The sequence below is a fragment of the Ambystoma mexicanum genome, chromosome 1p (genome assembly GCF_040938575.1).
Source record: "Ambystoma mexicanum isolate Mex_15411 chromosome 1p, UKY_AmexF1_1, whole genome shotgun sequence".
NCBI classification, from domain to species: Eukaryota; Metazoa; Chordata; class Amphibia; order Caudata; family Ambystomatidae; genus Ambystoma; species Ambystoma mexicanum.
In genome coordinates this window covers 755,632,346-755,650,249 of record NC_090921.1, presented here as the reverse complement: position 1 = coordinate 755,650,249, position 17,904 = coordinate 755,632,346, and the positions used below count along the sequence as shown (strand labels likewise).

The 17,904-nt window shown below is 46.3% G+C and overlaps 1 protein-coding gene across 2 annotated transcripts in view; it reads left to right on the top strand.

Moving 5' to 3' along the window:
- The window catches only part of MRPL9 (mitochondrial ribosomal protein L9), a 201,053-nt gene extending 183,608 nt beyond the window's left edge, over nt 1-17,445 (top strand). For both annotated transcript variants that reach the window (XM_069650719.1, XM_069650727.1), the window contains exons 6-7: nt 7,499-7,582; nt 16,800-17,445. In XM_069650719.1, the coding sequence (XP_069506820.1) occupies nt 7,499-7,582; nt 16,800-16,958 (243 nt within the window). In that variant the 3' untranslated portion in view covers nt 16,959-17,445. The remainder of the gene's footprint in view (nt 1-7,498; nt 7,583-16,799) is intronic.
- Nucleotides 17,446-17,904: the final 459 nt, after the last annotated feature.

Genomic DNA, 17,904 nt, shown 5'->3' with positions numbered 1-17,904 from the left:
GAGCATCAACCCGATTGACTGCTCTCCCACACATATTGTTCTATACCTGACCCACCTATTGGATTCAGGTCTAGTGTTCAATTCCATTAAAGTCCACCTAGCGGCACTTTCTGCATACACCACTTCCCAACTCAAGGTGTCGTGGTGGAAGATCCCTGTTATAAAGGCCTTCATGGAGGGAGTAAAGAGAATACACCCCCCGATAGCTGACCCAGCTCCCGGATGGGACCTTAATGTGGTACTTACCAGACTCATGGGCTCACCCTTCGAACCCATGCACAAAGCATCTCTTAAACACCTCACTATTAAAACTGCTTTTTTAATAGCTATCACCTCCATCAGGAGAGTAAGTGAACTTCAGGCTCTTTCTGTTCTAGACCCCTTCGTTACAGTTCACAGAGATAAGGTGGTTCTACGCACTCAGCCTAGGTTTGCTCCGAAATTCATCTCAAAATTCCACGTAAACCAGTCTATAGAACTACCAGCGTTCTTTCAAAATCCTTCCAACTTGGGAGAAAAAACTCTGCACACACTAGATGTGCGCAGAGCGGTCATGTTCTACATGGAAAGAACCAGACCACTGAGGAAGACTAATCAGTTCTTCGTCTCGGTGGCAGCAGGAAGAGAAGGGGATGCAGTTTCAAAGTCCACTATCTCTAGATGGATTGTTCAATGCATCACTCTCTGCTATACTCTTGCTAAGAGAGAACTGCCCTTTAGGCCAAGAGCACATTCTACTCGAGGCACGGGGGCGTCCATAGCATTCATTGCAAATGTTCCCCTTGAGTCCATCTGCAAAGCGGCTACCTGGAGTTCTGTGCACACCTTTACAAAACACTACTGTCTAGATGCACACTCTAGATCTGACTCCCAGGTGGGACAGGCAGTATTAAGACATCTTTTCTCTACTGTTCCTTCTCATAACCCACCGCCAACTCCGGGTACTGCTCGCTAGTCTATGCACAGCATGTGATTCTAAGCAGATTAACAAACATCAGAAGACAATGCATTACTTACCGTAAAAGCATTTCTGATGGTTGTATCTGCTTAGATTCACATGCGCCAACCCTTCCTCCCCGCTCGGATGGAAGGAACATAGACTTCCTTTTATATCTCTCTTTTCTGTACTCACTCACGTCTAGAAGGCTCCCTCAGGGCAGAAAAATACAAACAGAGGGACCCCGACGCGTGAGGGATTGTGGGTACAACGCACGTCACTAAAGGGATAGTGTTTCAGACACGCCTTGTCGACGTCCCTTTTCGACTACGAAAAACAAAATGCAATACTCCGCAGTGACCACTGGATGTCGGACCTATGCACAGCATGTGAATCTAAGCAGATACAACCATCAGAAATGCTTTTACGGTAAGTAACGCATTGTCATATAAAGCTGTATGTATGTATTTGTCCGGCTTTACAAATCCACACCATTTAGCCCACTGCTACCAAATTTTGCATGGATTCCTCATTTGTCTGGGGCAAGATTGTAGTCTGTTTGGATGCAAAAAATTCACTCTGAAGACATTTTTAAAGGGAATTTTATTTTTATCACGCCACTCCAGATATGGGAAATGCCAAGGTTACAGTTCATTCATAAAAAGCGAGCACAATGTTTCTTGGGTATGTACTGAAGCCATGGAGTAACTGAAACATGCTGCACAAAAAACTAACATCACTTGGAAAAGCTCCATTTGATGCAAAGCGAAAATCAATATCTAGAGCTTCTAAACACAACAAACCATAGCACAACTTGCCAACCAGAGGACGAAAGCTACTTTCTCCAGGGCAAATGAGATACCAGGGCAAACTGAAGCAAGACTTGCCGACAAGAGCAACATCATCCAGGGCACATGAGACCCCACTCGATCAGGACACGGGCAATGCCGGGTACCCTAGCTAGTTAAAGGGATGGTCTAGTAAAAAATTTTATTTAAAAAATAGATAGGCAACATAAAAAAAATACTAGCATTCTCTGTTTTAAAACTTCCTATGTACAATTTTGAGCTATTCAAGCTCAAAATCCGCAAAAGCAAGCACATGGGCGCATCCATTTTGTGAAATGGAGGCCCTCCTGTGCTGGCTTTTGCTTTTGTGGCACTAATGAAGGAAAAGCCAGCTGTAGTAAACAAAAGCTACCGCTGGGTGGCTTTCCCCTTCATTAGTGCTGTAGGCGGAGGACGGGGACCGGAGACCAGAGCAGTAAAGCTGCAGCTGAATCTCGGTAAGTGCTATTTATTTTATTTTTTTAAATAAGCACTAGCTGCGGTTTTTGTTATTGTGTTGGCTCGGAGGAGCCTGAGAAACTTGGAAAGAAAAACCGCAGCGTTTTCCAACACAACCGCGTGTGTTTCTGCCTGCTGTGGCTATCACTTTGGGTCTCCGGTGTTCCAGGGGCGCACCGGAGACCCAATGTGAAAGCCACAGCAGGCAGAAACACAACGCGGTTATGTTTACATGCCGCATAGTGTTTCTACCTACAGCTGATTTCCCATTTGGGGCTCTCGGGCTCCCTGTGGGGAGCCCGAGAGCCCCAAATGGGAAAGCAGATTCAAGCAGAAACAACACGGTTGTTTTCCGCAATGCCGCGTTGTTTCTGACTGAATCTGCTTTCCCATTTGGGGCTCTCGGGCTCCCCGTGGGGAGCCCGAGAACCCCAAATGGGAAAGCAGATTCAGGCAGAAACAATGCGGTTGTGTTGGAAAATGCGAGCCGGAGGAGCCTGAGAAACTTGGAAAGAAAAACTGCAATGTTTTCCAACACAATAACGTTGTATTTATGCTTCAAAAGCGACCGCAAACATAAATATGTTTTTAAAGCTGCGGTTTTATTTCTAAGTTTTCCGGGCTCCTCCAGCAGCTAGTGCTTATTTAAAAAAAATAAATAATAAATAGCACTTACCGAGATTCAGCTGCAGCTTTCCTGCTCTGGTCTCCGGTCCCCATCCTCCGCCTACAGCACTAATGAAGGGAAAGCCACCCAGCGGTAGCTTTTGTTTACTACAGCTGGCTGGCTTTTCCTTCATTAGTGCCGCAAAAGCAAAAGCCAGCACAGGAGGGCCTCCATTTCACAAAATGGATGCGCCCATGTGCTTGCTTTTGCGAATTTTGAGCTTGAATAGCTCAAAATTTTACATAGGAAGTTTTAAAACAGAGAATGCTAGTATTTTTTTTTTTCATGTTGCCTATCTATTTTTTAAATAAAATTTTTTACTAGACCATCCCTTTAAGACTAAACAGAAGAGACCACATCACTCCAGCACTGAAAAGCCTACGCTGGTTACCAATAAAAAAGCACATCAAATTCAAAGCACTCTGCATTTCCCACATAGCCTTGCACAGACAAGGAGCGGAATTCTTCCTAGACGAGATTAACCGATAGTGCCCAGAAAGGAAACTAAGATTCAGCTACGACCTACAAATGGAGGCAAAGCACTACGAAAAAAGGACGTTCAGCGGAACAGCATTCTCATGTCTAATTGCTAACATATGGAACAACCCCAAAGGGACACCGGCAACAACACCACAGACAAACCACTAGAGGGGAGACTGGGTGGGCCAAAAAAGAACCACACACAAGATCATGGCTAGAAACCGTCAAGCGGCATCCAAAGGGCATTTCCAGAAGCTAAAAACCAACAGACCGATTTTACTAACCCATTTTCCCTTCCTGCTCTTCTAGCACTAGCCACACTCCACCTAAACAGAGAACCATTACTTTGTCCACACCTAGGGTGAACTACACGAATAGTCCAAAAAAGCCATCAGCATTGCAACTACACACCAAGATACATGATTATCTTACAGCTATGACCACCTGTGACTCTGGATCCCTTATGGACAGTACCTAACCAGTGCACACGACCATCCCTTCCTAACCCATGCAACACACTAGCACCAACGTCAAACACTACCACACACCCGAGGCATCTTACCCATACGGTTACAATGCACAAGGCCTCTCAATACTACCACATGCAAAACACTCAGACGTCCGTTCCTCCTGGTTCTGAAGGATCTATGTGATCACTGCGCCGCACATAACTGCGACGGCTGAAATGCCGACACCAGTTACAGCTTGGCTCAGCGATCATATCGATCACTGTGCCCGCTTTGCCGGCCTGATTTTCTCTTCCCACCCCCCACTCCCAACTTACCTTGTACGGCGGCACACTTCTGTGTGTGCCGCCTGCACCCTGCTATCCCTGCGGCGTCAGCTCTTCCCACTACCCACTAACATGTGTTAGAGCTGATGCCGCAGGGTGCTTCTTTTTTAATTTTTTTTTCTTTCGTGGCCCCCGCTTACTAAAAATGATAAGTGGGGGACACCCCCGCAACCCCCGACTCCCGTCACGGCGCCCAAGGAGAGCGGGGGACACCCCTGCAACCCCTGCTGTGCTTGGGCGAAGTAAATGTCACTCTCATTTTGCGCACCCCCAAAGTCGCAGTAACTGTGAGGGTGCACAAATGAGGGACATTTTTGTATGATTCTGTTCGGAATCTATCCTCTCACAACTAATCCCCCACGTCCTTCTCTTGCAAAGCCATGCAAGTGCCTGGAGACTGCCTCTGGGTGGTAGCAGTGCGCAGTACAAATCAACATAACTTTGTTCAAAAGAAGATATGCAACAAAGTAACTAGGGAAGTAAATTGTGTTCTTATTTTTCCGATGGTACTAAATAGGTTCGACAACCAAAAGGCAGTGGAATGTGAAGATAAAGAGACTTGTTCTTAATGGTATCCGAAGGAGAACGGGGGAGACAAATACTTTGTGTTTACCCCAGCCCCAAGACTCTGATTTTCCCAGATGACTTGATCGGTCGACTGGGTGTATCTGGAGGTTGGATTTCCTGCTGTTGGTTCCCGTGAGAGATGCCCGGGAGGTCCTGGTGCAAGAATCCTTCTGTTCAGGTCCAGGAGTAGACTGCAACCCATGGCGATGGAGAAATGAAAGATTAACCAATGCAGTCCTCTTCAGGACACTTCACAGGATGGGGGAAGGTGAGTTCCAGTGACGCCCACTGCACACCAACAACGGGTGTCCTACCAGTTGCGCACGGTTGCAGAAGTCCTTCCAGGACAGGATCCCTTAAGACTGGGCCACTGAAATTTGTCAGGAAGGTGACTTGTACCACAAGCTGGCGACCACTAAAGTTCCGGGTGCATTCGCAGAATGGTGCATTCGCAGAATGGTGATGCTTCCGCTGTAGCCCACAAGAGTGCTGGTGTTCTAGAGACACCTGGAAGGGATGCCAGGCCTCTAGGAGTCTTCTTCAGTCTCCTATTCTTCTATGAGGGATTCTTGTCTCCAAAGCTGATCTGAAGAAATGGCTGCAGGTGAAGTCCTCTTATCCAAAATCCAGCCTGAAAGTAAGTCCACACCCACCAATGGTAAGGATCACCCCATTCAAACAGCCAGTAGTTTTCCAACCAGGGACAGCTATTGGTTTAACTCGTGCGCCACACCTAGACTCTCGGGTACCACAGATGTGGAGTGAGACCAGGTGTCCCACCCACTTTCTGGACCACACACACACACACGCGCGCATGCACACGCACCAGCACCTGAAAGCAGCAGCTTATACACACGATGCAGCACCAGCCCCTGAAAGCAGCAGCTTATACACACACAATGCTGCACCAGCCCCTGAAAGCAGCAGCTTTCCCAGGCAAGTGCATGACCTTTATATGCGATTTCCTGACCTGGAAAGGCAGGAAGAAGGCCAACCTAAAATATCGCCAAAGTACAATCGAAAGGTTTGGTTTGACCATTTTAGGGCACTAGCCACTTTTATAGCCATATGCGGTAAACTTGAATGTGCGCACTAGAAATAACACACAAATGGTAAAAATATCTCTTCTTCCACCAGCTTATCTTGAGGCACATATAAAAGTAACCAACCATCCTAGGTGTAAAAATCGTCCCCATTGCATTGTAAGATGCTGTGTGCAATGTTAACAAATGACCAAAAGGCAGGCGAAGTGAAGCTGAAGGCTTTACTCCGACAACCCCCCCCCCCCAAAAGTCAGAACAAGTTAAAAAACAGCAAAATGATTGGGGGTCCATAGGAACTATGGAAGGAGAGTTGCCAAAAGAGAGGGTTGTTAACACTGAGCTTATTGTAGATGCCACTTGCCGTTTGCTGACTTCTGTCTACTTCAAAGTGCTTTGAAAACCTGCAGCATGCTACCATGATATCCACTCATTGTGCCTTTTGTGTTTTCAGGGGACATGAGAAGACAAGTTAGCTGCCACTTGATGTCTACTAATCTAGTCCGTACAAATCTAGGCATGGATGAACTGACTTCTGGCAATTGCTGTGCACTATAATACAGCCTTTGTGTTTGCAGCAGTGGATTAGCCTTGATTTGCTGCCACTTGGTGGAAACTAATCAGGCCCACGCGTTTCTGGTGTGTGGAAGTGGACAAGTTGGTTGCCTCTTAATCTGGAGAAATACAATGTGGCCATTTCCTGGTGCCAGACAGGCATGGTATTTGCCTCTTTTTGTCTACTTTTCTAGCCTGCATGTTTCCAAGGGATAGAAATGGGAAGGTTGGTTGGTGCTGTCTGCAAACAACTGTTCTCTAGTTATGATTATTATTAAGGGACACAAGTAAATGTTTCAAAAACAACCTAAAATGGATTTACACTTTCTTATATGAGCAAAAATGAATGTTTTGAAATAAGAGGCCTGGCGAAGGATTGCTGTGAAACAGAGCCATCTATTCGAATGTGTCTGTCATGGTAATTTCTAGAATGTCTATCTTGTTAAAGTGGCTCCTTGCTTCCCTTTTACTGTGAAATATACACCCTACCGCCTGTTCCTTTATATACTAGCTTTTTGTTCTGAAACCAGAAATTGTGATTTTCCCATGATGTGTAGCATTTGGTCGTGGAGGGGTATGAGTTGGTGCTAGTTGCGGGTCTGATTTTGATGGGAAATTGATCTTGGTATGAGAAACCTGTGGTTTTATATGGTCACAGTTCCTCTTTATTGACCACATTCACACGGTGGGTGCTAGCATTAAGGACAATAAAATGTGTCATAAAGGGAAGAAACTACAGTCGGCGTAAAGTCTAGCAGAGCTCACTTGCTGAAGCTGGAATTACGAGATGGGACTGTTCATTACTTAAAGTAACTGTTAAGCTTCCCGATTTGGAACCATAACTCAAACAATATAATAGAAGACGGACATTAGGCTGAATATAGATGCAATACAGAAGGAAGCCCTACTGTTTAGGGCTGCATTAGTCCATCTTTGTCCCATATCTCAAACTAAAATTCACACTGTTTCCTCCCTGCCACCACCCTTCGTTGTGCTATTTACTACGATTGCAGTCTCTACTAGAGCAAGTGATGGTGGCCACTGCCAAGGCAGATTCGAGGAGTGTGCCACAGGCTTCGTGGATACAACTTTCTAGGAGAAGTCAAAGGCTGTGCAGAGTATGTTTGATGGTTCAGTGTTTTAACTTGTTATTCCCTGTTCCCTTTTTTTCAGCTTGGAGTGTTTGTACCGCTGCATGCTCTGACCCTGCCGGAGGAACCAATAACAAGATGGGGGGAGTACTGGTGTGAAGTAACAGTGAGTGTTTGTGCTACTTCTTGGGCAACACTGCAGATAAGTGGGAGGCTACTGCAATTTCTGATATGACAATGAAATGTTCAGGTGCACAGTAGCCCGCTGGCATTGCATGCTGTTATGCTCTGGTCTTAGCAGGTTAATGGATTGAGTAGCGGCAAATGGTAAACAAATTGTTGTAAGTGTAAAGGGTGCCTCGTTCTACTGTGCAGCCGACTGTCAGGGTTGTGCTAAAGCTAGTAACATTTAAATGTCTATGCATTGCTACATTTCCCATCCCGGTGGACAGCTGATAGTGGCGCTTGAGCTGTAGTCATTAGGGTTGTTGTAAAGTTTGAATAAGTATATGATGTTCTCCAGCATTGGATCTTTCATGGATTCACATGCTGTGAATATTCCCCCTTGTCAGCCTGGGAACCTCGGTCATTTTAACTTAGCGTTTTCCTATGGAAAACCTTGACACTTCAGTGTCCTATTAACGTCCTTTTTGGGTGCTTTAGCCACCACCAATAGGACGTAGGGTATAAATAGCCCCGCCCAGCGGCATACCTTCAGATTTCAACCATCTGCAAAGTGTTGGGATCACCTCGTGCCTTTGTGGTTTTTGCACGTGCGTGTGCTATTGGATTTTGCGATGTCTTCACGATTGAAGAAGTCTGTTCTGCCCTGTGCGACTTACAGGCTGAAGGTGTATGAGGGGGACGGGCATATGGACTGCCTCTATTGCCTTTATCCCCATCACTCGGTCGATTCTTGCGAGATCTGTAAAGGGTTTTCGCAGAAGACGCTTAAGGACCGCAATCGGCGGTTGGTGTGTTGGCTGAATGAAGGTACCTACCCTGCCTCGGAGGTGGGGTCGGTTCATAGCCTGGCGTCTGAAAGACCTATTCAAGTGGCGGATCATCGCGGGGCGGCGTTGGTTGAGCCACCGGCTAAGAAGTTTGGATTTGAAGAAAGTTTGACAACTGTATGGAAAAGCTGGACAGGTTTGTTTCTCGTTCAGAACAACCTACACCAAGACTTTCTGACCCCTCCTTAGAAGAGGATATATACAATTATGACTTAACTGAGGATGACATTCCTGCTGACACTTGGGATGAGGAATTCATCAACCCTGAGGACATGCATGATCCCATAGAGGGCTGGGAAGAAAACCCAGATGTAGGTGACCTCAACCATGGCAGTCACCGGATTATCAAGAACCTGATGCCCTGTCTCTGGACTCTCTCCAGTCTACTCCCACTAGGCAACAACCCTCGCCAGTGGATGACCAGTTGACTTTTAACGTAATGTTGCGTAAATCAGCTGATCACTTCAAAATTGCTACAGATGAAGCGGTCCCCGAAGCTGACTTCGAACGGCCAGCCAGGATATTCCTCTCCTCAATTCAATCAAACGTCTGGCACCCTTCTTATCAACACCTGCTCTCACAAGAGGTGTCAACCCACTAATAGAAAAACTTTCGCCCTTCTCCATCAGACCCTCTGTATATCAGAGGTCATTCAACCCCCGGGCTCCCTGGTGGTGACTACGACACGAAAGAGGGCAGGAGTCCCTTTGTCAATAGGCGAAGCACCCCCTGATAAGGAAGGTAAGCGACTTTACGCCCTTGGGAAAAGGATAACTGTTGCAGCAGCGTTCCCAACGCGCATTGCCAACAACAATACCTGGTTGGCCAGCTATGCGGATGCCCAGTGGGCCTGACTACAGGGAGGCATACAGGAGGTTCCAGAACCCCTAAGTACTCGTCTCCTCACCACTGTCACTGAGGGCAGACAGGTGAACCAAAGCATTCTGAAAATACTTTAGATTCTGCAGAAACTGCTGGTCGATCCCTTGCTCAGGGCACACTCCTGAAGAGACCTGCGTGGCTACGGAACTCTGAATTCAAGCCAGGGACTCAAGCGTCACTGATAAACCAGTGGAAGAATCCAATCTCTTTGGCAAGGCGGTCGATGTGACCGCAAAAAAGGAGCATGACACCTTAAAACACTGGACCAGATTACACAAAGACCCTCTACAAGAAGAGGATCTGGCTCCAAACGGCTTTTTCGTGGCCAGCGCTTCTCTCAACAACAATATTCATCGGGAAACAATTGGAATTCTACATAGGGAAATAGCGGATACACCACCCTGTATCCCCAAAGGGGTCAGCGATGTTGCAAAGGAATAGGCCGGAACTCTACACCCAGAGGCTCCCCGATAGTGGCCCACGGGTACTGTATCACTTCAACCGGTCCCCAACATTCAGACCTCCATGAGCAAGAATGACACCAGACCATCTTCGCATTCTTCCGCAGGACGTCGAGACACTACGGGAGGCAGGAGCCATAGAAATTGTACCTCTGTCACAGGCAAAAGAAGGTATTTATTCATTGTACTTCCTTGTACCCAAAACGGATCTAACCATGCACCCTGTTTTAGATCTGCGCCCAGCAAACAAATTTGTAAAGGCACAAACGTTCTGCATGGTCACACTGCAGGAAGTAATCCCACTGCTATCACAGGGAGATTACATGGCAACACTGGACATGAAAGATGCATTCTTTCATATTTCAATGTTGCCAGCGCACAGAAAATACCTCAGATGTATGATACTTTGAACTGATAATGTTTGTCTTGTACTACCCTTAGGCATAGCATGTGCACCAAGGGTATTTACAAAAGTACTAGCGGTGGCAGCAGCACATCTGTACAGGCAATCCATCCCGGTCTACCCTTACCTCGATGACTGGCTCATAACCGGGGCCTCTTACGAAATATGTCTATCAAATGCCCAAAAGACAATAGATCTTTTATTCAGTCTGGGATTCTCTATCAACGAGAAAATATCCAGCCTAGACCCCGTCAGGTCAAACAATTCCTAGGGGCTCTAATTCGAACAAGGATGGCTTTGTCTTCCCCCTCCAACGAGAGAGTCCAAAACATGCTTCAGATCCCTCAGTAGGTAGCCAGTCGAGAGGTGACTGTACGCAAGGCTATGCGACTGCTAGGAATGATGGCATCATGTATCTACTTGGTTCCTCATGCGCGCCTGCGCCCAATGCAAGAGTGGCTCAACAGCCAGTGGTGTCAGGCCAGCAGACAGTGGGGCGATCTAGTGGTTGTCTCGCCGGCTCTCGTTCGCTCGCTGCAGTGGTGGTCGAGGGACAACCTCTTGAAAGGGAAATCCTTTACCACCCCCCCCAGTGGAACCACTCAAACCACAGACGCGTATCTTACAAGGTGGGGAGCTCACCTACTTCAACAAACAGCGCACAGAGTTTGGTCGTCAGACGTAGCATCCAGCCACATAAACCTGTTGGAACTATTGGCAGTGTTCAAAGCACTGAAGGCTTTCCAGACACAACTGTAGGGGAAGACGATACTCATCCTCACAGACAGCACCATGGAAATGTACTATCTGAACAAACAAGGGGGCACACATTCTCCAGGGCTGTCCAAACTGTCACAGAACATTTGGAAGTGGGCTCTCAAGCGCAACACGTTCCTGTTATCACAACATGTTCCAGGGAAACCTTATCTTCTGGCAGACGTACTCAGCAGAGACTTTCCGTTGCCCAAAGAGTACGAATGGCAATTAACTGAAACATCGTCTCCAAAGTTTTTTCGCAGAATGGGGCTTCCCAGAGATCGATTTGTTTGCAACTCTGGAAAACGCTCAATGCCAAGATTACACTTCCAGGTACCCCCAGAACTGTTCCAAGGGGAACGGACTCTAGATAACATGGTCATGGAAATTTGTTTACGCTTCCCCCCCCCCCCCCGACTCCCCTTCTCAACAAGATCGTGCAGAAGATGCACCAAAAACCAGCCACAATGATACTGGTGGCCCGCCAACCCTGGTTCGCTCTTATGATAGAGATGTTCCGATCTCCTCCGGTCAAACTGCCTTGCCCATACGACATGTTGTCGCAAGACAGAGGGGAGACGCTTCACCCATGCCTGTAGACATTGAACTTGGCGGCCTGGCTCCTGAGGTCATGGAGTTTGTACACCTGCAACTCCCTCAGAAATGTATGCACAATCTCAGGGAAGCAAGAAAACTGAACACCAGATACTGCTATTCCAGTAAATGGAAACGGTTTGTCATCTGGTGCAACTCAAAGAGCATTAACCCGATTAACTGCTCTCCCACACACATTGTTTTATACCTATTTACTTGACTCTGGCCTGGTCTTCAACTCCATAAAGGTGCACCTAGCTGCACTTTCAGCCTACACGACATCACAACAGAAAGTGTCATGGTGGAAGATACCAGTGATTAAGGCTTTCATGGAGGGAGTGAAGCGAATTCACCCTCCCATTTCTAACCCTGCTCCCGGATGGGGCCTAAACGTGGTGTTGACTAGGCTTATGGGGGCTCCTTTCGAGCCCATGCACAAGGCAAGTCTTAAAGACCTCACCCTTAAGACTGCTTTTTTGATGGCTATTACCTCCATCAGGAGGGTAAGTGAACTACAGGCGCTCTCGATCCTAGATCCCTTTGTAACAGTTCACAAAGATAAGGTGGTTCTGCGCACTCACCCTAGATTTGTGCCTAAATTCATTTCCAAGTTCCATGTGAACCAGTCAATAGAACTACCAACTTTCTTTCAGAATCCTTCAAGCCTGGGAGAAAGAACCCTGCACACACTGGATGTACGCAGAGCTGTCATGTCTACATGGAAAGAACTCGACCACTTAGACTAATCAGTTTTTCGTTTCTGTGGCAGCAGGAAGAGAAGGAGATGCGGTCTCCAAATCCACCATCTCTAGGTGGATTGTTCAATGTTTCGCACTCTGCTACACCCTTGCTAAGAGAGAGCTGCCCTTCAAGCCTAGAGCACATTCCACTCGAGGCACTGCGGCGTCCATAGCATTCATTGCAAATGTTCCCCTTGAATCTATTTGCAAAGCGGCAACCTGGAGTTCTGTACACACCTTTACAAAACACTATTTCCTAGACACTCATTCTGGGGATAGTGTTGCATGCACGCCCATGTCGACGTCCCATTTCGATTCTCAAAAGACAAGATGCAATACTCTGCGGTTACTACTGGATGTCGGACCATATGCAAAGCATGTGAATCTAAGCATATACAACCATCAGAAATGCTTTTACGGTAAGTAATGCATATCATATTGTGATAAGGCCAAGAGCCCCGGACCGGGACTTTTGATCAACCGAATAGAAAACCTGCAAATAGTCGCATGGAATGTACGTGGCCTCCATAGCTATGTGAAAAGGATGAGGGTAATGTCCCATCTACGCAGGAAAACTATCCAAATCCCACTATTGCAAGAAACTCCGCTAGCGCCAGACAAGCAAAAGCATATTTTTATCAAATGGAGGGGGAAGGCATATGTCTCAGCATATTCTAATTACGCAAAGGGAGTACTCAAATGGTTTCGGCCAGGCGCACCGCATCGAATCCTACATAAATACTCCGATCCGGAAGGGAGGATTATACTTCTACATGTCTACATTGACAGAAAAGAGTTCTGCATAATGAACACCTATGCACCCAATCAAAACGCAGCCTCATTCTACCGCTCGCTTTACCCCATCCTATCTCCGTTAAGAGGTGCCGCACAGGGAAGACGCCACCCTCCCTTCTCGCCCAAAGCTCTGCAGATGTTAGCCTGAGACTTAGAGTTGCAGGAGGTATGGCGATGGCTGAATCGTAACAAGCAAGAATTCTCGTTCTACTCAAGTGTACACAAATTATACACCAGAATGGACTGTCCTCACAGGGAAAGAACATCTAGGGAGCATAGCAGGTGCGTCATACGAAGGCAGGACCCTATCTGACGACTCCCCTCTGATCTCGCAGACTGTCCCAAGCCCATCCCTGCATGGAAATTGCAAGCAGAATCACTGCAAGATACTAACTTCAGAGAGACCCTAAGACTCCAATCAGAACAATTCTTCAAGCTCAACCTGGGAAGTGTAGACCGCATCCTAGAGACCCTAGAAGACAGGGCTACTGACCCTAAACTCAGAACAACGTGAAATGCTAGACAGCCCACTGACCTTAGAAGAGATACAGGGAGTAATCACCTCACTACCCACCGGAAACACGCCCGGCAGTGACGGACTGCCGTCAGAATTCTATAAAGGATATATCTAGACATACTAGCCCCAAGATTACTGCAAGTGCTACAAGAGGTATTTGAAACGGGTACCCTCCCAGATGCGATAGAACATGCCCTAATACTACCCATCCTGAAACCAGGTAAAGATAGCAAATTATGCACGTCCTACCGACCCATAGCATTGATAAATCAAGATACAAAGATTCTCACAGCGGTTCTAGCAGACCGACTAAAAAGGGTGATCACCACACTAGTCCACCCAGACCCGATGTCCCAGGTAGGGCCACAAAAGCAAATCTACGCTGCCTCCAAGCGGTTATAGATGAAATGCGCACCAGACCCGAAAACTGTACAGTAGCTGCCCCAGATGCCATTAAGGCTTTTGATTCCGTTAGATGGGAATGGATGTTCGCCGCACTGGAACACTATGGAATAGGTCAAGGGTTCATGAGATGGATACGCATGCTGTATGGCTGTATGCCACTCCATCAGCCAGAGTACGTACAGGCTGGTATATTTCAGATTAATTTCCGATAAGCAGAAGCACCAAACGGGCTGTCCCCCTTTCGCCCCTCTTATATATCCTGGCGCTCGAACCCCAAGCAATCTATAGGAGAGACTCCTTCCAAGACACAGGGCTGCAGATAGATGGAACTACAAGTCATATCCCTATACGCAGATGACATTCTTTTATACATACGCAATCCAGAAGACAATCTCGGGACATATCTTGAAGTACTAGACAATTTTGCACATCTCGCAGGAATAACCATTAGTAAGGCCAAATCCTGCCCGTTTCCCCTGGCGAGCTGGACTGGGAAAACAGAAGAGCAGCTCCCCTGGCTGGAACTTCAATGGAACACCCATACGTTTTGCTATCTAGGCATAAATATACACCATACCATTGAGGACACACATAAAGCCAACACGCTGAAAGCAAATTATAGTATAGAAGCATTCGTCAAGTTTTGGGAGAAACTCCCCCTGTCAGTAGTAGGACGAATATCGCTAATAAAGATGATAGCCCTACCCAGACTGCTGTATCACTTCATCAATGTGCCAGTTCTTCATAGACCTTAACACAATAATGAGCAGCTTTGTATGGAGCCAAAGGCAGGAGGAGAGTTGCAATGGAGACACTCTGCAGAGATTACACAGAAGGTGGAATGAGACTCCCACACTGGGAAGTGGGATGAGATCTAGTGGAGGTTGATGGCTGATTGGTGCTCTTTTTGGCGAACATCATTTTAATAGAAGGAAATCGCCGGCTTCAGATTTCTGGAGTCATCCTAACAAGAAGAAGTAGAAGAAGAGACTCCCACATTTCGAACTGTACTATCTAGCGGGTCAGCTGCAACATGTGGCTTCCTGGCTTGTGGATGCAGAGACCATGGAGCACACCATCTTGAGCAATTCGTATCCCTGTACCTTCTCCAGGAAGTGCTATGGATAGATGGAAAAGCGATCTTGCAACCCCCCACGTTCTTGTAACTATGGAGACAAATATGGAATAGAACCAAAACATTACTCAAAATAAAGGAACCCTATTCCCCCTCCCCACCCTGCCAAATACCATTGGCAGCACTTAACAGAATCAACAGAGAATGTCTCAAACAAAGCAGAGACTACTGAGAGTTCAAAGGAATGACCACGACTGGCGATCTGGCCCCCGAAGGAGTGCAATTGGATTTCCAAGACCTGGTCGAGTCACATGAATTACATCAGGGCAAGCTCATAACATACGCAAGACTCATTAAACAACTAGATGCCAAATGGCCATCTCCCACAGCAAAGCAAACAGAAAATCCAATCTTGAGCCTGCTCTATGATGTCATTGATGGAGGACATATGGTATCCAGGATATACCAAATGATCGTGGAAGAGCTCCCCAAAGATAAAAACAAAGGAAAGCAGGCATGGGAAAAGAAACTAGACAGAATGATCACGGATAAAGAATGGGCAAAGGCGAAGCTCTACCCAACAAGAATATACAGAAATGCCAGACTAAAGCAATTACAGTTTTACATACTCCACAGAGCATATCTAACCCCAGAGAAAATATCCGGGCGCTACTACACAGAGCTGCCCAAAATGCGGAGAACAATACGCCAACCTGGGTCACATGTTCTGGCATTGTCCGGAAATCCAAGAATACTGGCGAGGAATAGAGCAGTGCCTGAAAGAAAAAGGAATAAAAGGCCAAACCGGGACTATTGAAGCCTGCCTTCTGGGCCTTTGTAGCGTCTCAAAAAAGAACAGAGCAATGGAAAGGATGGTTAACCTAGCCTGGGCACTAGCCAAGCGACAAACAGCGATGAAATGGAAGGCCAAAGATGAATCGAGAATAGAGACCTGGTGGAAAGGCCTCGGAAGATGGTCCATCGCAGAGACCGCTGTCTGTCAAGAAGCACTACGAACAGATGATATGCCCCCTTGGAAGCGCAATAACTGACAGTCAAGTCGCACCGCACAAGAGATACAAAGAAGACCAATGGTTGGCAAGCACATACTGCAATTAGAAATACTGATTTGGGCACGTGTGGTGCCGGACAATAATATCCTGTGACCAAGTTTTTTTGTTTTTTGTTTTGGTGGTTTCGTTTAAAGTTGGGGTTAGGGAGGTATTTAGGGAGGGCAGGTAAGGGGATCTGAAGTACACCAATGCACAGCATAATGTAATGTATTTTCATTCTGTACCAAAAACTAATAAAATACATTTAAAAAAAATGCAACACATTTTTCAAAATGTAAACGTTTATTCACTTTTTAATATATTTTCCAAAATGGGAAAGTTTGGCAAGTATTTGTTCTATGGTGATGTTTGGGTTTCTTTTACTTGTGCGCAATGTTGCAGATTATCTGGTTGTTTTCCAATTTAACTCTTCATCAGGAGAGACCTTCAATAGGACTACCTGCTCATATTGCATAGTGCAGGACTAATCCTTTCTCTTGTTGTTGTGACATTGGCCTCAAACTTTGTTGTAGTGATTCTTAACCTTTTAGTCATTGTGATCTTCGTGTCCAGTGATCATCTACAACAGTCCCTGAAGTGTATCACTGCTAATGGAAAAGCTTTTGCGGCGAGAGGCCCATAAAGGAACTTGAACTCAAAAAGATTCTGATATTTCTGCTCTATTTTCAGGTGAATGGAATCGACACAGTGCGCATGCCGATGTATGTTGTGAACTTTGAGAAGCCGAAGACGAAGAGATACAAACATTGGTTAAAGACGTATGGAGCTGCGGCTGGGGCAGCAACTGCGCAGGGGGAGGAAATCGGAGGCCCCTCCGATGTGTCATAGTCTTCCCTCTTATATGGCAGCTTTGAAACAAGACACTCTAACTGAAGAGTTAGTGTTTTCAAAAACATACTGCAAGAAGTGTGCAACTCATTGGTCCTTGATTTGGATGCCCCAAGGTCAGCTGTACCTGCAAACCGACATGAGACACCAGTGATCAGTGTGTGAATAGGCTATCCCGTTAAGGCTTAGCAAACAGATGGCTGATCCACAAGCACTGCAGTGTTATTGACTAAACCAAGCATTGTGTTGGGGAGGTGGTAGATTACTGGACGTTGACCTGACTGTGCACTGACACCTATTCTGGAGAAGTCCCACAGCATGAAGTCAAAAGAAAAGTGGGGACTGGGGTTGTCAACTGAATGGTTTCTGGAAGTGTGACTAGAGGACAGTGCAGCACCGTCTGCTGCTCTGATCCAACCATGGCACCATGTATAACCTTTTCTTGCTCTGTGCCTTTTGGAAAGAATAAACGCCTAAATGAACATTATTTTATTTATCCTGTTTTAGTTTGTCCCCAATATTCAGAAATACACCCACTCGTGTGTTCTTCCATATGGTGATGCTTCCATAAGGTGGTCCATTGCGGGCCTAGAAAAGTAAGTTTAACAATGTACACCTTTTATGTGAATTTCCAATTGATGTTAGTTCACATAGGTTCTCAGCTTCAGAGGAACGCATCACCTAGCATTTTTGGTTAGTCTGGAATGTTGAAATCCACAGATTCATGCTGTGACCCTTCCATACCAGGATTGTAAGATCTTGGAATGGGGTAGGTGTCCCACCAACTCTCCCATTGAAAAACTAAGATGCTTTAAGTTCAAAGAAAAATGTTTAAATTATGACCCAATGCCTTTTTACACTGGGTTAGACAGGAGAATAGAGTTATGGATTTGACCGAGAGCTGATTTATCCATCACACAATAGGGGTGGAGAAGGGGGTGATCAG